Here is a 23,542-nt window from a genome sequence, read left to right on the forward strand (position 1 = left end):
TAGGCTTGGATGTCGCAAAACGGAAAAGTAACTTGTATGTTGCATGGAAAAAAATTTATTCAGTTATTTACAGGCAATTGCTGGCAATTGCTGGCTGTACTGGAAAGTCGTGAAAAGGAATGGTGTACACGTCTGCACTGTAAGAACAGAAAAATATTACAGCATCTTTTCGTTCTAAATTAAGCAGTATGTTTGTAAATACAATTAGCATAACTTATTTCACAACGGTGAAAAGCCAAGTGCGCAAAAAAAAAAAAACGCACCTGTGCCTGTCTAATAACAGCGATGACACTTTTCTGCTGCTCTGACGAAAATCATTCTAATGTATATGACCGCAGTAATAAAGTTGAAGGGGAAATTCGAACTTTTAAGAAGGGCACTAATAAATTTCAACCATGTTCCGGAGCTGGTGCAGTGTATACCTCACGAATGAGGCGTAATAAGAAAAGTGCTATCTTCTTATGCTCGCTTTTAACACCATAAAACGTCATTGTCCCAAGTGCGAACTGGAGGGGAGTATATGAACACCGGGTTCTGTAGTGCTCACCATCCCCGACATGTGCAAGCGCACTTCGTCGACGTTGCACCTAGTTCCTATTAACTTTATAAGCAAATCACAAGCTGTTATTATTCAATCTTACTACCAATCCATTGATCAGGTCCTTTCTTGTGTATGGCGATAGATTCCATTCAAAAAATCCAGAGAGTGTGATTTAGAACCGCTTAGCAGCACTGCTATGGTGCGATTCTCAAACGTTGTGCCATTTATCGCACAGGAAAAAGTTTATTAACATTTTTCTTCCTGCATCTGGACGTGTTCGTTTGGTTTGCTTGTAAATGTAATACAACGTTAACATGTCTGATGTTTGAGAGGAGCTGCTATGCAAGCGTGATATGCTTAAAATAAAAATTACCTGCATTTTCAGCCATACTTCACCGCATACGCAGGACTCAAGCTTCGTGCTAACGGAAAGAATATATCTAAAAAGATTAAATGCCGAATGTAATCAGTTTCTTATGCCTTTTCCATAATGTTGCACTATGATATTTTACATAGTAAATTTGGGACACAGATGCCGCCGTCCCACCTGTTGCTTGAACTAGTCGATTTAGCAGCGAGCAATCTGTCAAACGAGCTTACGTAGATCGCAGCTGTCGTATGCACTACAATTATCGATGCTCCTCTTTCACGAACGTTGCTCGAAATGTTTCCTTTATAGCCTACGCAGCATTAAACGTTGAACCATTCGCTCCTAGAGGCCCAGCCTAGGTAGGGTGATTTTGCGAATGTAAACAGTATATAAAATTGGGATCCCTATATGACATAAAAACTCTTCAGACATGCATTACATCTTATGGTAAATGCCAGTTCGAGGTTCGAAACTATTCTGGTACAACCTATGTACTTGTTACCGAAGCAGAGTTTTGCAACTGCAGATAAAGATCCAGATCTCTTTTCCAATTGCCGAACTAGCATAGGGTGAGGAATAATAAGGACTGCTGCCGAGAAATGGCTCTTCCTACTAGAAGTAGGCAGTTTTATAGTGGAAGACACGCGCATGAGAGAGCAAGGTACACTGTATACTCGTGTTTGTCAGCATTGTGCTAGCTGCTCTTGCCAGGCCCTAGCTGCAAATAGCCGATTCGGCGCAAATGACTGCCGATTTCAGGCGTTTTGTCGCTTAGCCTGTCAGCCTCTTGACATCTGTGATTGCAATTAACTATCAGCCTTCTACAGAGTTGTGGACAGGTGCAAAGCGACGTCCAAAAGTCAGTTTTGATTAAAAGCGATACAATGACGACGTTTAAACCAAATATGAATAGATACTTTACCTCAAAGTTATAAATTATTGAAATATTTTCGCTTTTTATCGTTTTCAGCGCATTGCATCAAAGGTTCTCACCTATTTTTGACGCGAATATTTGTCGTGTAAAGAATTAAACTGGGCAGCAGATGAAACATGGCCTAGCACTGTGCGATTCGAAATACGTTAACCAAACACATTGTCCTATTGCTTCCGAGGCCCCCACAAAAGCTATCGTTTGAGCCGTAATGCAATTGGGTTGCGATGTTTAGGTAACTCCAGTCGACGCTGTCTTCCAGGAGAGTGTTCAGCATAACTTAAGGTCTGACGACCGCGCGGTCATTTGTTCGCATAGAAGCTTCTTCCGGCAAGATGCTCCACAACGCTTCTTTTCAGGTGCGCCCTTGCGGTAGAACCTGCGTGGGAAAAAAAAATTGGTGTGGTGGCTTAGCTCGCAGCTCTTGATCCGTACAAGCACGGTCTTAAGATGAGTATATTCATTTTGTCTTGCCTTGTGTTTGCATGCGAGTGTACACTCGAAATCACCTACTAGACATGCCTAATGCTGAAAAAAAGAACTACGAAATAAATAGCAAATAATGCGTCTTCACGTGGTCGGCGGGTCAACCAAAGCTGAATGTTTTCCTACGCTCGGGACAACTTTGATGCGAACTTTGATGTTCCAAGGAAAAAAAATAGCTGCAACAATGCGAAATGGCAGAAACAACAACTGAAACTACAAAAACAACGAAACATTAATCGCGATGCGGCAATTAGCACTTTCATGTAATAGCATGTACTATTTTCGAAACGTATCTTATTGCTTAAAGAAAAGCACCGCATTTGGAATAGTCTATACATTTCGGCAGCGTTGAGATTCATTGTAATAGTAACGCCTGGCCAACTCCTAAAGACTATTCAAATGAGTTCATAGTTCAGTGCTTCCGCCGTTTGGGCACTTTGATAGCACCAGTAGTTTTGGTGGTTTATCCTTAGGGAACGCGGTACTGATTTTCACATATCTATAAATGAGAGGTAATATAGGAGGGAGGCACCTTTGCAGCAATAATCAGATAAGAACTGGGCATAATTTTCTCTAACAGGCATACGGAAAGTGAGTCTGTATACCTAGACGTCTGAGGCAAAGTTATAACAAATCTGCCTTAAAAGACTATTTCTGCTTTATATGCGAAGCGGCGCCAAATCTTAGCATGACCATTATTAACACGCTTACTATAACAGTTTTTTCCCAACAAAGTCCGAAATGTCCCTGCTAAAAATATAAACTAAACGGCTTAGTGTAAATGCAACATAAATGTTCCCCAAGCTAACTTTCAGCAAAGGTTACAAAATGAAACATTTGAGGTGGGCCAGAGAAATAAATTGTATACAGCTGCCAGCCATCTGACGCACTACAAGAAGGTTTTGTTTTTCTATTAAGTAAATATTAATTAAGATCTTTTTTCTTATTCACTCCGTTTAAACAATGGATTTGCTGAGTTGAACAGCACATTCCAAAACCCCCATTACATCTATTTCCGATAAAGAACTTCCCACCTGTATCGTTTTTCCAAGCTCTGAGAAAGGCCACGAAATGCGACAAAGATATCAATGGGCTAACGCATTCGTGCGTCATGACTGTGGCACTCTCAATCCTGATTTTAGTCAACAAAATTAGCTGCGGCCGTGACTCGCCCGCCCTTTCCCAGCGGTAGGCTTATTGTTGGCGATGGTTGGTGCCAAAGCTGTGAGCTCACTGCGACTAGCACTGTAACGTGCGCCGACTGCTTCAAGCTCACGAAAAAACCACCGTAGAAATATCGGCCTGCCGTTGCAACGAGGTCGTGGAGCGAAGGCTGCAGTTGAATTCTTTTTCTGAAACATAGGTTGAGAGCAGCACAACTGGGGCGCACGAAGGCGCCAGTCACGTGATATTTTTGTATTTCGCGGCCTTTCTTTAGAGCTTGGAAAAGCCATACACATGAGGTTTTTTTTGTCGGTAATAAATGGAATGGGGGTTTCAGAAGGTGCTCTCCAACTTTGCAAAGCACATTTACAGTCTAAAGGCAATACTCGTAAATTAGAAAATTATCTTAATTACAATTAGTAAGAAACTAAGGTACACCAGATGGCTGGCACCTGTAAACAAGTAGTTTGTCTGGCCGATCGCAAGTGTTTATTTTTTTAACCCTTGGCTGAAATTAGCTTGGACGCTGGATATATTCAAACGCTGTTTTCAAGATTGAGCTAGGATTGCGGACGCGTCCCTTTACTGTGAAAATCACACCGTACAGGGTGCCACAATGTCTTCACTGCCCTGATTCCTGCCTGTTTAGCGAGGAAATAAGGTGTTCTTGGGCGTCGCTTCTTTTTGAAAATGATGGACTAAACGTTGCAGGGCCACAGAACAAAACACTGTCAAGAAATGAAGCTGCGGAATCGCTAGTGCAATAAAAAGTTAAACTCATCATGAATATGAACAGGTAAGGACTAATAACGAGCGGACGCAGGCGAAGAAAAATATTCATATTTCGTGACTCCGTGGTGGATTGATAACTGCTGGATTAATGATGTTTGCTAATCTCCACGCCACTTTAACCTGCTCTTAAGAGATGCCAGGTCGAAATTACACCTAAGCCGCGCCTATAACAACACTTGATATGGAAGGCGGATATCAAGAGTGTCTATTCTGCAGCCGATAAGATATGTATACTGTATTTGGTACAGAAAACGAAGAAAGAAATTTCCGTCATTATATAAGATAATGAATAAGGTGACGTCGCCCACTATGAGTAATGACGAAGAAATATCTGGTTTAAAATACCGTGACCAACTAAGGTTTTTAAGATCCAACAAATATTTTTCACATCGTTCATGATGGCACAGCATGAGGTCTCTCCTGACTGGCGAGCAAGTCGTTCAGCAGCGAGAGTTTCGTCGTGCTTACTTGTAGAACTTGTTAAAGAGTGCGTCATCGTGCTCCATTTTTCGAAGAACTTTGTCCCACTGCTGAGGCTCCAGGTTGGGCATGTTGTACGCGCTGCGTGCACTGTATTCAAGCTCCCACTTAGGTGGCTGGTCGGGATGGGCATTCGCCACGGACAAGTCCAGCAGGTAGGTGTGATGGTCCAGGAGCGACTGCAGTGATGCCATGAAATGAGTAAAATGCGCACTTCGGCAGGAGGTCAAAGCTGACGACAGAAACGTTTCAATCTACAACGGTAGTGTTTTTGCTAGAGGTAATTTAGGGGGCCATCGCTACTTACTGAGCACCTTTCAGAGATTAAGTAGCTTGTAAAGCACACAGGTGATACGTCATCGTCTGTTAGTCGACCAGATAAGATTAAGGACAAAGATAGCGTATCAAAACTTGATGCTATGGAACTGATATCAGACAGTGCTCGGGCGCTTGAGTAAGATGGTTTCAGGCGTTTAATGGTACAAGCTTGCAAAAAATCGGTCCCCTTAATTATTCATAGGTGTATCTGGTATATGATGATATTAATATGATAGCCTTAAGTTCGGAAATTTGTTACCACAGTCGGCATAATGCATAAAATAAGGCAGAGAACAACACAGGGGCAATTTATCACTACAGGAAGCAGAATGCAGCAAAATGCCAGAGAACAATACAAGTGCGGTTTTGTTTAGGGAGGCGAAGAGCTTACACTATTTAACGAAATGTGAGATATCGACAGCTGGTAAAGAAAGAACGTACTATAAAAAATTCATTATGTGGCCTAGTCTTTATGGAAAATTGAGTTTGTGCATATCTGAGAAATACGACTACTGAAACGAGCGAAGGCACATGGCAACACAGACACTCAGGGTCACTGAATGTTTGTGTCTTGTATAAGGTGCAGTATTCATACCCACCGGCATCATAATTCTGCAACCTATATGTATTTCCCGAAGTTGCAGTAGTAGTTTCTGTTTTCGATTTCGGATCCAGCTAAACAGTTCTTGAGAGAGTAAACAGATTATAACACTGCCCAGCAATCGTACGCACCCAAGTAGCAGATTTGTAGCCACCATCTACAGTGAAGATGCGGAAGGCGGGGTGACCCGAACCATAAGTGGTTAGGCTCGGCGCCAGGTAGGACACGCCGATGGCCCGCTTCTTGTGCCGGGAGTCATACGCCACCTTCAGCTCGTCCGCGTGCGAGTGACCGAAGAACTGACCTTGCACCGTTGATTCAAATCTAGGCACAATGAGGTCAAGGTGACATAGGAGGCTACACCTTGAAGCATAGTAAATTCACCTCCTTTAAGAAAGCTTGAAGAGAGCATTTCGGCATTTTTATAAAGTAGCACTAAACTTAAATACATCCTAAAGGCCGAAGTGAACATACACACTTAATAAAAAATCCTAGACGACCTTCTCCAATGAGCACTTCCGACTCTAGCATTGTATGCACATTATAAGAACTTCCTAATTACTCGTTGTCACAATAACTGATAGCGATGTGAACGTTCTCAAACTTTAAAGATCTGCATCTCTTACAAAGCTACTCAGACGCCTTCAGAGTGCGGAATGGGCGCTAGCTGCTACTTAATGTTCGGCTGCAATGTTATAAGCGATGTCGCTTTTAGCCTTGCTGCTTACTTTCCCATTGCTTATTCTCTGCGCAAATGCCATCTACAAGAGAAATAAAACTTAGGTACTGTGCCAATAAAATTAGTGGACCACTTAGGTTCTACAATTAGCGTCTTACATCACAGCGTTACGACTCCTGTCTGCTGGCTTGCTTTGAGTATCTATGTTCGTACACAAGAATTTTGATACTTACTTCTACTACTCATTTATTCCTGCCTCTGATATCACACACATGTCATTACCATGAAGTGATAATCTGCCACATTACGTGCAGGACCATTCGGGATGAACATAAAGCCTCTCTTTATTAAAGCTATGTGAACGTGTGTGCGCAGCCCAGGGGTAGCGCGTCTTATTGGGGTCCGAGCTTACTGTAGAGGCTGAATATTGATCTCAACTAATAACATCAAAGGAGTAGAACGATTTGGCAGCATATAGCCGCTCGGCCGTATTATGGAATATCGTAAAATTTCACAACCCAGTCAGCCCACAGTCTTGTCGCCTGCCAGATATTACCTGCCCCCGTAATTTTCGCGATCCTCCAGAAGACTGCACGATCAAGTACTCTTAAGCAAACGTCTTTCAAAGCGCTAACAGGTTGCATGTGTGTCTGCTTAGAATCGTCAATTGAAGTGTATCAACTATGAAACATATTGTTACTTAGCTGTATTCGCTGTTCGTGATGAGGATGAAGAAGTGCAACAGACTCGGAGAAGACGACGACGCTGAGTGTTGTGAAATCGGTGACCTCAACAGAGAACAAGTAAAACAGATGGGGCGATTGTCGTGGGTACGCCATTCATTTGGGTTGCGGTAACGATATCGGGGTGAGAAACCGGCGTTGGTTGAGGTGGCAGCAATTACTGGAAGGGCAGGTCCTAAATCCGTGGTGTCTGTGGGCTTGTGTGAAAAACTTTTGCCCCGTTACACTGGCCCTTACCGTGTCTTGCGCCCCGTGACCGACGTCCCGACGTCCCCGTTTCCATTAGAATGAAACCGCCATAGCTGGGAGAGAACCCGTGTTTTCTGGCTCAGCGATTGAGCGCCTTAACAGTTCAGTTCAGTTCCGTTTATAACCTTAAAAGTCCCCCGTGGGGACATTACACAAGGGGTGGGTTTTTATGCAAACAGTAAGTATAATGGTAAGTAATTATTGAGAAAAATGCTAACACACAATTTGCAGAAACGAAATGAAGCACTTCGGCTGAAACTATCAACGTCAACTTAAACTCCAGGTCAAAAACGGTAACAAAATGTACATTTGCAAGCTATAAGGTATCCGAAATTGAGTTTGCTGCTAACATAGTGCATCAGAGTTTTCAGACCTCATTTCATAGACCAAACACGGTAGATATTTGCCGCTATACATTTCTGGCTGCTGGATTCGAACCAATTACCTTCCGACGCCGAGGCGGACTCCCAAGAGCGCTAGGCCAAATACCGCTCTGACTTCCTACTTTCTAGATCCCTCCTCTCCCCTGGAGGTGAAGCAGTCCCTTTCTCTAGCCCAGGAATAAATTAATCCTATGGATCCCACGAATACACGTAAAGGTAACTAGCACTAGCACCTCACACCATTTCGGCTGCAACAGAATATATAATTGAAAGAGCAGCTATATCTCCTTCACAGATTGAGTCACCTTTCTAGGATCCGGTGATAATTATCACTCCAAGTGTGCAAACAGTCGGAGGAGGCTGGGGCAATGTGCGCGATGATCTGCACCTGCAAATAATATCGTGTGAAAAATAGTATTAGAGTATTCAATGTACTCTGAAAGCCAGAAATTCTGGGCTAGCACAAGGTTTGCATCTGAAGCCGTTTGTGAACATTTATAGTAAGTTCACAGCATGACAGTACTTATACTCAATGATCCGATTTCTCTGTCGCTGTTATGCGAGCGAGGAGAAACCGCATTTATTGTTTTAATGGCTAGTAACAGAAATAGTATTAATCAATTTTGACGGTCTATCTCCAGGCCGTCCTTGAGTGCTAGTGGCAACGCTGCATTTTAGGGGAAATAAATTATTACACTTTAAGGCCACCATCCTGCGTTAATCAAAAAGCGACTCGAACAGATCATCTTTGCCGGCCATTGCGTTAGACCAGTCGCTGTACCCAAGCATCCCTCGTTTTCAACAGCCAGTCTCCAGCGCTGCTTCAGGCATCGTTGTCTTCATCGAGTTTCATCCATGGGCAAGAAATTCAGAGTACAGCACTGTCTGAATACCCTTCTAAAGGTCGTTAGTCGCCCTAAAATGTATAGCTCGCCATCAATACTGCCGGCACTGCTAGGCGACACAGATTTTAAAGAGAAAGCTTCACTACCCCACCTCTAGCCAGGGTCAGCAATGGCTCACATTTGACCTTCATTGAGTCAGATGAAAAAGCATAGCTGTATCAAATATCGTGCACCACAATTTGGTGTCGCTTTAGCTTTCACATTTCACCTTCGATTTAAAGCGTGGCTGCGAGCGAAGGCTATCATCATCATCATCATCATCAGCCTGATTATACCCACTGCAGGGCGAAGGCCTCTCCCATATTTCTCCACTTAACCCGGTTCTGTGCTAGCTGCACCCACTTGACCCCTGCGAACTTCTTAATCTCATCCGCCCACCTAACTTTCTGCCTCCCCCTGCTACGCTTTCCTTCCCTTGGAATCCAGTTTGTTACCCTAAGCGACCATCGGTTATCCTCTCTTCGCACTACATGTCCTGCCCATGTCCATTTCTTCTTCTTAATTTCCACTAGAATGTCGGTAACTTGAGTTATTTCTCTGACCCACTCTGCACGCTTTCTATCTCTTAATGTTACCCCTACCATTTTTCGTTCCATAGCCCTCTGGGTTGTCCTCAACTTAAGTAGAACTCTCTTGGTTAGCCTCCATGTTTCAGCCCCATAGGTGAGTACAGGCAAGATGCAACTGTTGTATACTTTCCTCTTGAGCGATACCGGTAAGCTGCTAGTCATAATCTGCGAGTGCTTGCCAAATGCGCTCCATCCCAATCTTATTCTTCTTGATATTTCCTTTTCATGGTCCGGATCTGCGGTTACTATCTGTCCTAAGTACACATATTCGCCTACTATTTCCAGTATTTCGCTACCTAATGTAAACTGCTGTTCCTTCCCGAGGCTGTTGAACATTACCTTAGTCTTCTGCATATTGATTTTCAAGCCTACCTTTCTACTTTTTCTGTCTAGGTCATCAATCATTATTTGCAGTTCATCCCCCGAGTTGCTTAGCAAGGCAATGTCATCAGCAAATCGCAGATTACTGAGGTATTCTCCATCTACCCTTATCCCTAACTGCTCCCATTGCAAGTCTCTGAATACTTCCTCTAAACAAGCTGTGAATAGTACTGGGGAGATTGTGTCTCCTTGCCTAACACCTTTCTTTACGGGAATTTTGTTGCTTTCTTTATGTAGAACTATGGTTGCTGTGCAGCCACTATATATATCTTCCAGCACTTTCACGTACGGCTCGTCTACCCCCTGATTTCGCAATGCCTGCATCACCGCCGAGGTTTCAACTGAGTCAAATGCTTTTTCGTAATCAATGAATGCTATGTATAAGGGCTGGTTATATTCCGAGCATTTTTCTATCACCTGATTGATGGTATGGATATGATCGATAGTAGAGTACCGTTTCCGAAACCCTGCTTGATCCTTTGCTTGATTGCAGTCTAAGGTTGTCCTGATTCTATAAGCGATTACCTTAGTAAATACCTTATACGTAACAGACAGTAAGCTAATTGGTCTGTAATTTTTAAGGTCCTTAGAGTCCCCTTTCTTGTGAATGAGGATAATGTTTGCATTCTTCCATGCTTCTGGTACCGTTGATGACACCAGGCACTGCGTATACAGGGTGGCCAGTTTTTCTAGCACGATATCCCCCCCGTCCTTCAGCAAATCTGTAGTTATCTGATCCTCTCCAAGCGAATCCTCTCCAAGGATCCTCTCCAAGTTATCTGATCCTCCAGTATAGCGAAGGCTATACTGGCATTTAAAAACAATTTCTCCACCGGGAACCGAATCACAATCCCTTCGATCCCTAGTAGTGCGGGCAAACCAATATTCAATGCTATGATCGTGAAAAGCAGATCGCAGTCCTCATTCATAGAGTGAGGATGATAGTAGCCATGATAATGATAAAGCAGTTAGTGATAATGATGATGGTAGCAATGAAAATGATGCTGCAGTTAGTGATAATGAAAATTAAGCTAGTAGCTATAACAATGATGGCATATTGTTTTATATTTATGATATTAGCGAGAGTGATGATAATTATTTGTAATAAGAAGCCTAAACAAGTTAACAAAGGTTTCGCTTCTTCTGGGTTGGGCAGTGGTAAACCACATCAGTGTTATTTGTATGAATTCATTTATTCATGAAAACCAACCATCAAATCGAAATAAATATAAAAACATAAGAGCTAGGCACAGTTCGAGTTTGGGTCGATATTGTTGAATGGTCTGTCTCTTTTTCTTTTTGGAACTTGAATATTTGGTGTAAGTGCAAGAGAAAATTTAAAGTCGAGGTATCTTCTCTCTTAAGTTTGCATGGAGACTAACTAACGCTAGTTAGGATTGTCGGATTGTTACAATGCTGAAGCATGGTAACAGCGGGCGAGACGGCATTGAATTTCGGAGTGGACGTATTCGAACTTATCAGCGAGGCTGGCGCCATCACGCGGCTTTTCTCGTAAGCGGCCCACAGGTGATCGACATTCACACTGCAGGCAACAATGCTTGCGGGATGGACATGCTGCCACGAAAAGGGAAAAGCAATCGTATGTGTATGTTACACTGTGCACAAATCGTCCAATTTTAGGTCAAGTAAACTTGCACTACTTCCCAGAGGAATAAAAACACTGAAGTCGCTTTGGATCCTGAATTTGCCAACCGGGAAGAAAGCGACTGACTACAAATTTCTATGCAGTGAGCCCTTCAATGAAGATTTTTGCTCTGTGGTAATCCATTTTTCCTGAAGTATGCAACGCAAGACAATAAGGAAAGCTTTCGGAGGGCGGCAAGTGAATACATTTAATGGAAGGTAATGAAATCAGTACTGAGAATATGAATGATGTTTAACTTTGCGTTATTCCAAAGGTAGGCAGAATAACTTGAATAAGTTTGGCTAAAATCATGCCTATATATATATATACCGGGTGCCCCAGCTAACATGAACCAAGGGTTACAAAATAATATATTTGAGGTAGGTCAGTGAAACCAATTGCATACAACTGCCAGCCTATTTGCGCACTACAGGCAATTTTTTGTTTAGCAAGTACTTAATTAGCTAATTATGTTAATTTCTCTAATTTAATAAATATCAGCTTTATACCAGAAATGTGAATTGGAAAGTTGTAGAGCACCTTCAGAAACTCCCATTCCATTAATTGCGATAAAGAAAGTCTCACGTGTATCTTTTTTTTCGGTCTCAGAAGAAAGCCCGAGAAATACAAATAATACCACGTGACTAGCGCATTTGTGCGCCGCGATTGTGGTGCTCTCAGTCGTGGTTTGAGCGAACGAAATCAGCTGCGGCCGTGACCCGATGGTCCCGTTGCAGCGGCAGGCAGAAATGTTGGCGATGGTTCGAGCGACCTCGAGCTCGCCCGTCGCCACCGCGATTTTGGCCAGGCCTGCGCAACGCAGCAGCCTACATCACGACAGGCGGATGGCGATAAAGAACCGGCAAATGAAGGTGCAGCGCTAATTTTTTTGAGCCACATGATGTCATCTCGCCCTTTTACCCAAGCCTGTATGCGCAGATTCAGTGGCTGATATCTTATCGCTCATCCGTTTGTCGTGACGTTCGCTGATGGGAGAGAAGGAGGCCTTGTTAGAATGTCGGTGGTGTCGGCGCGCCGCTCTCGCTGGTACTGCACCGTCGCACCGTCACGTGGGCCGGCTGTCTGGCGCGGGCGAAGAAGCCATCGCAGGCATATAGGCCTGCCGCTTTAACGGGGCCAAGAAGACGCGGCCGCAGCTAATTTCGTTCGCTCAAACCACGACTGAGAGCACCACAATCGCGGCGCTCAAATGCACTAGTCACGTGGTATTATTTGTATTTCGCGGGCTTTCTTCTGAGCCCGGAAAAAAAGATACACGTGAGATTTTCTTTATCGCAATTAATGAAATGGGGGTTTCTGAAGGTGCTCTACAACTTTCCAATTCACATTTCTGGTCTAAGATGAATATTTCATAAATTACAAAAATTAACATATTTAGCTAATTAAGTAATTGCAAAACAAAAAATTTCCTGTAGTGCGCAAGGCGACTGCCAGTTGTATGCAACTGGTTTTATTGACCCACCTAAAATATATTATTTTGTAACCCTTGGTTCATGTTAGCTGGGAGACCCGGTATATATATATATATATATATATATATATATATATATATATATATATATATATATATATATATATATATATATATATTTCAATGCAGTTACATGCTTTCACAAAGAAAAGCGTGTTAACTAATAATTATATAATAATAATATTTATTGGTGTTAACTTATATTACTTAATACTTCTGTGCCTGTGCTCATCCATGTCCATTCGCGCTGTCAATTATTAGTATGCATTCCAACAAAGCACAGTTAAAAACTGTACTTCCAGCTTAGGATAGGTGTTTTATTCCAATAGATCGTAATGGAGCGATAAAGGCACGGACGAACACGTCATGTTTCTTGTTCGTCTATGTCTTCGGAGCGCATGTGTGACCGTTGAAAAGATGTTGAAATGTTGCACGTGCATTCGCTACTTATACGACCGCGGTAAATCAGTCATCTTGTTCATTCTACTTGATGCAAATAAACATTATTATAGTATATAAGAGAAATGCGCAAAAACTTCAACAGGACACAGGAAGAAACACACAAAACAGAACATAAAACAGTTCACGAGCGCTCGTGAACTGTTTTGTGTTCTGTTTTGTGTGTTTCTTCCTGTGTCCTGTTGAAGTTGTTGCGCATTTCTCTTATATACTATGCACAACCAACTAGCCCGACAACACGCTCTTCCGAAACATTATTATTATTATTATTATTATTATTATTATTATTATTATTATTATTACTATTAAAACTGCCCAATTTGGATTGTTTGTTTACACCTGCCGCATTTCTTGCGTAAGCGTACGCACTGCACTTGGACGGGGTACGCAATGTAAGTAAAGGTACCAGAAATGTTGCACGTGCGTGGAGAAAAACTACGCCATTGTTACTTTCCTTTACGGTATTTTTTTCCGGCAGATATCGATGGTCACGGCGTGTGGTGGGGCTTTCCGCACGCTTGTTTGTAGGCACAGCGACTCAACTCAAAGGTCGCTGTACGTCATAGTTCTTATGCCAGCGCCTATTACATGGCCGGAATTAAATGTTGCTCAATCCTTACAACAGGCCTCAGCGCTTCAATCTGCCAGTGAAAAATATCGTCTCGCTGCACGGTTCCTCATACGCGCGCTTCTGTCAATCTCCATCACCCCAACGCACGCCATGACAGTGATACAACCATGCCCCCTATAGACTTTGAAAAGTACGAACAGTAATAAGGACATGGCACAACAAACCAAAGCAATGCTAAGGTATGACAAACGGTAAATAGCTATAGCTGATGCTAAACTGCTCATAACTTTTCTTCTGTTCATTGGTGTGACGCACGCTCATTAAGCAGTTATAGACAATACCATTTACTGTCTAATAAAAACACGCACACATTTCCAGGAGCCTTTTCTCAGCGCTGCGACTGACCCATAGATTTAGAGGCAGACGGATGTCGCTTCAAATGCCCTGGCAAGCTTCAACTAACGGAATGGAGCTCTCTAAAAAAAGGTCGCAGATGGCGCCTCAATCTGCGTAAGATAAATATAAACGGCGAGAATACCTTCACAGTAATGTTTCAGTGCTGCGTTGTCATTGACATCAATAGTATCATCGTCATTCTCAACTAAATATACCATCATTTCAATCGCTACTGTCATCAACTTTATCAACTAAATGCACTGTCATTGCGAGCGCTACCCTAACCATTATCACTATCGCTATATCACAATTATCAACTAAATTCGCCATTACTGGTATTGCTACTATGATCGTTATCAGTACCATAAATATGATTCTACTATCATCTATACGCTATACAAGAATAATTGCTATTGTCATCATAACCATTTTAATTTAAACACACCGGTTTTGTAATCGTTACCATAATCATTATCATTAGCACTAACTGCTGCGTTGTTACCGTCGCCTTTATTATCATTACGTCAAATAATGATAATTACGATCTATGTCGCCAGCTTGACGTGCAGTAGAAGTTTACGTGCTTTTCTGGAAGTATTAAGGATAGTGGTTTGGTTTCCGTGGAAGACGAACAATTCTTTTGACTGCTGGTGTAAACAGCAATTACTGATTGCTCTTTCTGTATACGGCGCGCATGAGCGAAAAGGCTTTTGCCTTATAAGAAATAACTGTGGTGTACTCGAATTGAACGGCACTGTCTTTGCTCCTGAAATCGGAAATTTAAAAGTTGAGGTGTATGTAGGGTCGACGCGTGCAAATTGAGTAATCTTTAGAGCCTTCGGATATTTCACAGGACAGTAAGCCGATGTACTTTGCACTCACCTTCTCTCTCTTGGTCTCTGACTCTTCAAGCTCGTTAACCAACCATTCTAGCTGCTGTGCAGGGTCGGTTGCATTAATGAGAAGCCACCTGGGTTCAAATAAATGAGACTGTAAGTCTTTCCTGGCGTAGTTGCTGAAGTAGGTTAGAAGCGGCGAAACAGTGGAAAACAGAACACTACAAAAAAGCACTTATTAGGACGTCATTTTTCATAGTATTCTTATTCTTGTGATTTCGCCTTTGCGCTGGTCTTTATATCAAGAAGCAAAGTGAAGCAACTTGCTCTGAGTAAAATTTATTTACTTGGGACATTAATCTCCAATGCTTTCTTATGATATCGGTTGTTATATGAGTCTCAAGGGTCATAGCTTATTATTCTGAATGGTCACATGGACAGGCATCAAAACTAGAAAAAGAAAAAAGCGGAATGTAAGCATTGAATTCCTGACCTGCTAAAAGCTATGGACGTATTTAAACAAATCATAAAGCTATTGCAGTTGCCTAATATGATGGGCCTTGCGAACAATGAGGGATATTCCCCAAGCCCAGATTTATTGGATAGTAGTTTTAAGGATGAAACGACTCTGGAATAATTAGAAGATCCTTTTATCGAAGTATTGAAGGGATTTGTCAGATTTTTCAATGCGTCAGAGGATATTCATTTAAAGAGTTTTTATTTGTTAAAATCAAGGGGTTATGGCTGCCACAGCAAGCTAACACAGAACGTATTTGACGGCAGCAACAAACGTTGAGACTTAAGATCTACAATGTGCGGATATGTTGATTGTTATAGGTGAAATAAACAATTTGCGAACAGTATGTTTTCGCATACAACTTTCGGTTGAAAAATGGGATCTTCGTGCAAAAGAAACATCTATTATGCAGTCTTCGTAAAAGATTGCACTTACGACTCAATAATCAGTTCGAGAGCAAGCGTCAGTTAAAGTTAGCAGGAACTTTTAGCGGACAGCTAAAGAGATAATTACTGAATGCCATGTTAAGCAGCCAGTATAATAACACGTCTTGTTGCATGTATTTTCCCCATAGAGATGTTAGCGGAACAGTCAGTCGCACTCTCTTCATGGGCCTAACGACCACAAAATGAACCCTATAGTTATTAGGGCTTTAAAAAGTATGAATTATGTAATCCCTCTTCTTCTCAAATCACCTGTTTCCTAACAAATACATTAAGCATAGAGTCACAGGTGATCGTTTATTGTGACACTTTTGCTCCTGTTTGCGTCATTCTCGCGGCGACACATTCTGTATTCGAAAAAGGGCCAGATTTTTGGCAACCACAATGTATCATGCAAAATACTACTCACTATATTATATTCAAATGTCGCCTTACGCGTAACGCATGTTTCAGCCGTTTCGGCGAGATGTTCGATGGCTATGCATGCCTCATTTGGTTGTAGCCTATATTCCTCTTTTCTCATATAAAAGGGTGCGAACATTAATCTCATTGTATCCAAGCTGAAGAACAATACTTCGACGATAGCTTTCTTACCAGTTCAGGCTGCTACAGTAGTTCGTGTTGAGGGAGATGACCTTGAGTCCCGGAAAAGGTCGCGCAGAGTAAAATCCCGCTCTATAACGGCAATGAAGTGATACACATTAGGTTGCACTCAGTGTTAGCTGAATATTTTTTTTTTTACAATTTTACCGAAAAGCAACACAGACCCCCTTCGCCGGAAAATATTGCGGCGCCACAGTAGGCTAAAGATCTCCGGCATGCTTATAGCTGGCGGCACTTGGCCATGACAATAACTAATTGGTCGTCGGGTGCGTGATTACTCGGGATCCCATAACATGGCCGATTTGGATGGTTCTGCCAACTCCAGCTTTAATTTGAGGTGGTAGGGTGGCGTGAAAAGCAGCTTCTTGGGACCCTTGCATTTCTTGTTAGAGCAGCTGCTCCTAGGCCACAGTGCAACGTCGATACCGCTATCGACGTTCGCTATCGAAACGTCGAATCCGGGCTTCGTATTTCCTTCGGGAGCTCTGCCATAAAATGTGGTAGCTCAAGAATGCATGCTGATTTGTATTTGCAGCATAATAGCGACACAAGTTTCAAAATAGTGGAAGTACGAGTAGGAGAGTTCATGTACACCACGGTCCACTGTTAAATAGAACATGCGGCCGTCTGGCTGCAGCACTCTAAAGCGCGCCTGCAAGATCCGTTGTGAAGCGATGGGAGAAAGTGCATGCGGAGGGGGGAAACATCACCGTCGCTCTTTCTGAGCATTCACATTCACATTCACATACGAGTTATAGATCAATTGGCTCTCGCTCTACCATTTGATCTGCTAGCCGTTACTGTCAGGTCAGTCGGTAGAGCGACTGCCTCGGGAGCTCTGCCATAAAATGTGGTTGCTCAAGACTGCATGCTGATTTTTATTTGCAGCATAATAGTGGCACAGGTTCCAAAATAGTGGAAGTACGAGTTGGGGAGTTTATGTAAAGCACAATCTACTGTTAAACAGAACATGAGACCGTCTGGTTGCAGCAGTCTAAAGCGCTCCCGCAAGATCCGGCATGAAGCGATGGGAGAAAGTGCATGCGGGGGAAGCATCACCATCTGCTCTTTCTGAGCATTCACATTCACATTCGAGTTATAGATCAATTCGCTCTCGCCCTGCCATCTGACCTTCTAGCCGTCCTGGTCAGCTCAGTCGGTAGAGCAACTGCCCCGAAAAGGCGGTGATGCCGGACTCAATCTCCGGTTAAGGAGGAATTTTTCTTTAACTACGAAGTTTCCGAGAAAGTTGTATAGCTTTCCTTTGTAGCCGTAAGGCTGTGCTGGGGTAGAAGTCAATGAGTAATTACTCCCTGATCAAAAAGCTACACCATCTTGCGAGATTCCCCTAAATATTTGACCAACACCATTCCCACTTCGAGTTATAGATCAATTCGCTCTCGCTCTACCATCTGATCTGCTAGCCATCCTGGTTACCTCAGTCGGTAGAGAGACTGGCCCGGAAAGACGGCGGTGCGGGGTTCTATCCCCAGATCAGGACGAAGTTTTCTTTAACTACGAAGTTTCTAAGAAAGCTTGATACCTTTCCTTTGTAGCCGTACGGCTGCTCTTGGATGGATGTGAATGAGTAATTACTCCCTGATCAAAAAGCTACACCATCTTGCGAGATTCCCCTAAATATTTGACCAACACCATTCCCACTTCGAGTTATAGATCAATTCGCTCTCGCTCTACCATCTGATCTGCTAGCCATCCTGGTTACCTCAGTCGGTAGAGAGACTGGCCCGGAAAGACGGCGGTGCGGGGTTCTATCCCCAGATCAGGACGAAGTTTTCTTTAACTACGAAGTTTCTAAGAAAGCTTGATACCTTTCCTTTGTAGCCGTACGGCTGCTCTTGGATGGATGTGAATGAGTAATTACTCCCTGATCAAAAAGCTACACCATCTTGCGAGATTCCCCTAAATATTTGACCAACACCATTCCCACTTCGAGTTATAGATCAATTCGCTCTCGCTCTACCATCTGATCTGCTAGCCATCCTGGTTACCTCAGTCGGTAGAGAGACTGGCCCGGAAAGACGGCGGTGCGGGGTTCTATCCCCAGATCAGGACGAAGTTTTCTTTAACTACGAAGTTTCCGAGAAAGTTGTATAGCTTTCCTTTGTAGCCGTAAGGCTGTGCTGGGGTAGAAGTCAATGAGTAATTACTCCCTGATCAAAAAGCTACACCATCTTGCGAGATTCCCCTAAATATTTGACCAACACCATTCCCACTTCGAGTTATAGATCAATTCGCTCTCGCTCTACCATCTGATCTGCTAGCCATCCTGGTTACCTCAGTCGGTAGAGAGACTGGCCCGGAAAGACGGCGGTGCGGGGTTCTATCCCCAGATCAGGACGAAGTTTTCTTTAACTACGAAGTTTCTAAGAAAGCTTGATACCTTTCCTTTGTAGCCGTACGGCTGCTCTTGGATGGATGTGAATGAGTAATTACTCCCTGATCAAAAAGCTACACCATCTTGCGAGATTCCCCTAAATATTTGACCAACACCATTCCCACTTCGAGTTATAGATCAATTCGCTCTCGCTCTACCATCTGATCTGCTAGCCATCCTGGTTACCTCAGTCGGTAGAGAGACTGGCCCGGAAAGACGGCGGTGCGGGGTTCTATCCCCAGATCAGGACGAAGTTTTCTTTAACTACGAAGTTTCTAAGAAAGCTTGATACCTTTCCTTTGTAGCCGTACGGCTGCTCTTGGATGGATGTGAATGAGTAATTACTCCCTGATCAAAAAGCTACACCATCTTGCGAGATTCCCCTAAATATTTGACCAACACCATTCCCACTTCGAGTTATAGATCAATTCGCTCTCGCTCTACCATCTGATCTGCTAGCCATCCTGGTTACCTCAGTCGGTAGAGAGACTGGCCCGGAAAGACGGCGGTGCGGGGTTCTATCCCCAGATCAGGACGAAGTTTTCTTTAACTACGAAGTTTCCGAGAAAGTTGTATAGCTTTCCTTTGTAGCCGTAAGGCTGTGCTGGGGTAGAAGTCAATGAGTAATTACTCCCTGATCAAAAAGCTACACCATCTTGCGAGATTCCCCTAAATATTTGACCAACACCATTCCCACTTCGAGTTATAGATCAATTCGCTCTCGCTCTACCATCTGATCTGCTAGCCATCCTGGTTACCTCAGTCGGTAGAGAGACTGGCCCGGAAAGACGGCGGTGCGGGGTTCTATCCCCAGATCAGGACGAAGTTTTCTTTAACTACGAAGTTTCTAAGAAAGCTTGATACCTTTCCTTTGTAGCCGTACGGCTGCTCTTGGATGGATGTGAATGAGTAATTACTCCCTGATCAAAAAGCTACACCATCTTGCGAGATTCCCCTAAATATTTGACCAACACCATTCCCACTTCGAGTTATAGATCAATTCGCTCTCGCTCTACCATCTGATCTGCTAGCCATCCTGGTTACCTCAGTCGGTAGAGAGACTGGCCCGGAAAGACGGCGGTGCGGGGTTCTATCCCCAGATCAGGACGAAGTTTTCTTTAACTACGAAGTTTCCGAGAAAGTTGTATAGCTTTCCTTTGTAGCCGTAAGGCTGTGCTGGGGTAGAAGTCAATGAGTAATTACTCCCTGATCAAAAAGCTACACCATCTTGCGAGATTCCCCTAAATATTTGACCAACACCATTCCCACTTCGAGTTATAGATCAATTCGCTCTCGCTCTACCATCTGATCTGCTAGCCATCCTGGTTACCTCAGTCGGTAGAGAGACTGGCCCGGAAAGACGGCGGTGCGGGGTTCTATCCCCAGATCAGGACGAAGTTTTCTTTAACTACGAAGTTTCTAAGAAAGCTTGATACCTTTCCTTTGTAGCCGTACGGCTGCTCTTGGATGGATGTGAATGAGTAATTACTCCCTGATCAAAAAGCTACACCATCTTGCGAGATTCCCCTAAATATTTGACCAACACCATTCCCACTTCGAGTTATAGATCAATTCGCTCTCGCTCTACCATCTGATCTGCTAGCCATCCTGGTTACCTCAGTCGGTAGAGAGACTGGCCCGGAAAGACGGCGGTGCGGGGTTCTATCCCCAGATCAGGACGAAGTTTTCTTTAACTACGAAGTTTCTAAGAAAGCTTGATACCTTTCCTTTGTAGCCGTACGGCTGCTCTTGGATGGATGTGAATGAGTAATTACTCCCTTATTAGAGGGCTGCTCATCCTTTCCAGTTGTCGGCAGGAGCCCTCTGTGAAGTGTATGGGATCCGCCATTTCACGTTTGCGTTGGCAGTGGACCGTACTGTACGTGAACAAGAATCCGCATGGGTAGCCGGCAAACATTAACCATTAATGATTTCGCATCGAACCCTAACAGACGGAACTTAAGTTTCCCGGTAATCATGTTATCACTTTTTACTGTTTTCTGACCACTTGTGTTGCAAACCTTTACTGCCATGGGCTTTGAACTGATGGGCTGGGCTTACACTGAATCCAGCGCCGAGGTACCCGCTCACAACAGATCTTTGCCAGTTGCATCCGTACGGACACTGCTGTTTTTTTGTCACGTAATTTTGACGTTTTCAATTGACCATGTTCTATTTCTTTACTGCTTCAACGAAATTATAAGGATGCCATCGCCCTCACCATGCACGCATGAAAATATAACAAAAATATTTTTCATAGCATCTTGTTGAATTGTTGCAGAATGCTTTTAATGTTTGATTTTCTACACCGCTAAAAACAGAGGGGAAAATACAAGCCCCTGTGTCTTGTCCCTTTGTGATGCTATAGAACACCAAGTAATTTACCCACCTACCAGAACCCTCTCCTTTTGATTCCAATGTTCTATTCAGCTCTTTTTATAGTATCGAGACCGTGTACGCGTTTTCTCAACTTTTTCCGACACAGGTCCCCACAAGAAAAACCAAAGAAAGAATGCGATTAACTGCATCAGAATTGGAAGTATTCATAATTAACCAGAAATAAGCGCATAAATTACCACTTAACGAAACTGAACGTTTCCAAAGGTTCCTGCAAAAGCTCACCTGCGGACTGTAGCGGTCGCCGACGAGGGTAGCCAACGCGACCATTGCTGGGCCAGGGCTCCAAAGATCCACGAAGCCGACATCTTGCCTTTTTGTTCAGGCGGCGCGAAGCTGCGAAGCACGAAGTTCGGGGCATAATTTAGCTGTTTGCTCGTGCCACAGTTTCTTAATATTTATGCGATTGATCGACTACAACTAGCATCCAGCTGGGTTAGTGTTGCTGGGCTGTTCTGTAGCTCTCGAGGGAATATAGTAAAGCACGTCGTGGCAGTGAGGAAATTTTCGTATCACACCGAGCTGTATGGAGTATGCGCAGTGGCTGAATATATTGTCACGTAGCCGTTTAGGCCCGTAACCAGAAGGTTGGGTTTTAATGGGGGGTTGAGCTAGCAGGCGCAGAAGATCAGGGTCGGAGCACCGAGAGACGGCAGCTAACTTCAGCTTCTTCTCGAACGCCACGGGCACTTCTTCGAGTCCGTGCACGAGACTCTCGATGAGCAGCCGCCTAGCGGCTGTTGTTGCACACGCTACATTACCCCCCCTCTCTAAAAAAAATAAATGTCAACTTGATGAATTCGAAAGCAGAGATAAAAAAATAAAGCAAGAAACATGCGGTAGGCGGTGCGCTAATTTCCTCGCGAAAAGTACGGCTTCATGCGCACGACATGGACAACCTCGGATTTCTGCTGGCGACGAGTAGAAGAAAAGCCGTCCGGAAGCACTTCGTACGTGACGTTGCTCAGCTGACGGAGCACTTTGTATGGACCAAAGTACTGCTTCAGAAGTTTTTCCGATAGTCCCCGACGTCGAATCGGAGTCCAAAGCCACACTCTATCGCCCGGTTCGAAAGTCACTACACGGTGGCGGGGATCGTAACGCTGGGCGTCTCGACCTTGCTGGTTCCGGATGCGTGCCCTCGCCAGCTGTCGCGCTTCTTCTGCGCGTTGAGTGAACTCCTCGGCGCCAACTTCGAGGTCACGGCCGTCGTGGGGCAACATGGCTTCGAGCATTGTCGAAACTTCGCGGCCATACAATAAGGAGAACGGCGTCATTTGCGTTGTTTCCTGCTGCGCCGTGTTGTACGCAAACGTGACGTATGGCAGGACGTTATCCCACGACCGATGTTTTACATCCACGTACATGGACATCATGTCGGCGAGAGTTTTGTTCAGACGTTCTGTTAAGCCATTAGTTTGTGGATGGTAGGCGGTTGACCTGCGATGGGTAGTGCCGCTTAGTTGCATGACAGATTCCAGTAGCTTGGCAGTGAAAGCAGTGGCTTGGTCCGTTATTATAACTGTCGGGGCGCCGTGCCTCAGGACGATGCGTTCGATGAAAAATTTCGCTGCTTCGATTGCTGTACCGCGCTGGAGAGCCTTCGTTTCAGCGTAACACGTGAGGTAATCTGTAGCGACAATTATCCACCTGTTTCCCGAATCAGAAATTGGAAAAGGACCCAACAGATCCATGCCAACTTGTTCGAATGGGTATCTTGGCACTTGAACAGGATGCAGTAAACCGGCCGGTCTCACAGGCGGTGTTTTCCGTCGCTGGCAATCATGGCATGTCCTCACGTAATGTCGTACTGCGGCCGCAAGGTTTGGCCAGTAATAACTCTTTTTAATTCGGGCCAGAGTTCGAGCGTACCCCAGGTGACCCGCGGTGGGCTCGTCATGCGAAGTTGATCTTGTATAAAACATTGTTTCGCATGCAAAACGATGAATGCGTTCTGGCGAAGAGACGGGGAACTTCTGTAGAGCGCGCTTCCAGAAAATTGATAAGTGGTGCGAGAGCCGGGTCGTCACGTTGCTGTTGCGAAACAGTGAGCGCGTCGACGGCTGCGATAAGGGGGAAGTCTGGTTCTTCGTCTTCCCGCACAGCCTCGACAGGTGAACGGGACAAGCAGTCGGCGTCGTTGTGCTGACGTCCAGACTTATACACGATGGTCATGTCGAACTCCTGTAGCCGTAA

At 44.0% G+C, this 23,542-nt stretch overlaps 1 protein-coding gene across 1 annotated transcript in view; it reads right to left on the bottom strand.

The window, feature by feature from the left end:
- Nucleotides 1-339: 339 nt before the first annotated feature.
- LOC146180483 (sphingomyelin phosphodiesterase-like) overlaps nt 340-23,542 on the bottom strand; it is a 49,826-nt gene continuing 26,623 nt past the window's right edge. The window contains exons 6-12 of the mRNA XM_084577794.1: nt 21,572-21,682; nt 16,546-16,626; nt 15,038-15,125; nt 8,043-8,125; nt 5,815-6,007; nt 4,753-4,943; nt 340-2,221 (exon numbers count right to left, since the gene is read on the bottom strand). Of these exons, the coding sequence (XP_084433920.1) occupies nt 2,113-2,221; nt 4,753-4,943; nt 5,815-6,007; nt 8,043-8,125; nt 15,038-15,125; nt 16,546-16,626; nt 21,572-21,682 (856 nt within the window). The 3' untranslated portion in view covers nt 340-2,112. The remainder of the gene's footprint in view (nt 2,222-4,752; nt 4,944-5,814; nt 6,008-8,042; nt 8,126-15,037; nt 15,126-16,545; nt 16,627-21,571; nt 21,683-23,542) is intronic.

The sequence above is a fragment of the Amblyomma maculatum genome, chromosome 8 (assembly GCF_055883805.1).
Source record: "Amblyomma maculatum isolate TAMU_Amacu chromosome 8, ASM5588380v1, whole genome shotgun sequence".
NCBI lineage: Eukaryota > Metazoa > Arthropoda > Arachnida > Ixodida > Ixodidae > Amblyomma > Amblyomma maculatum.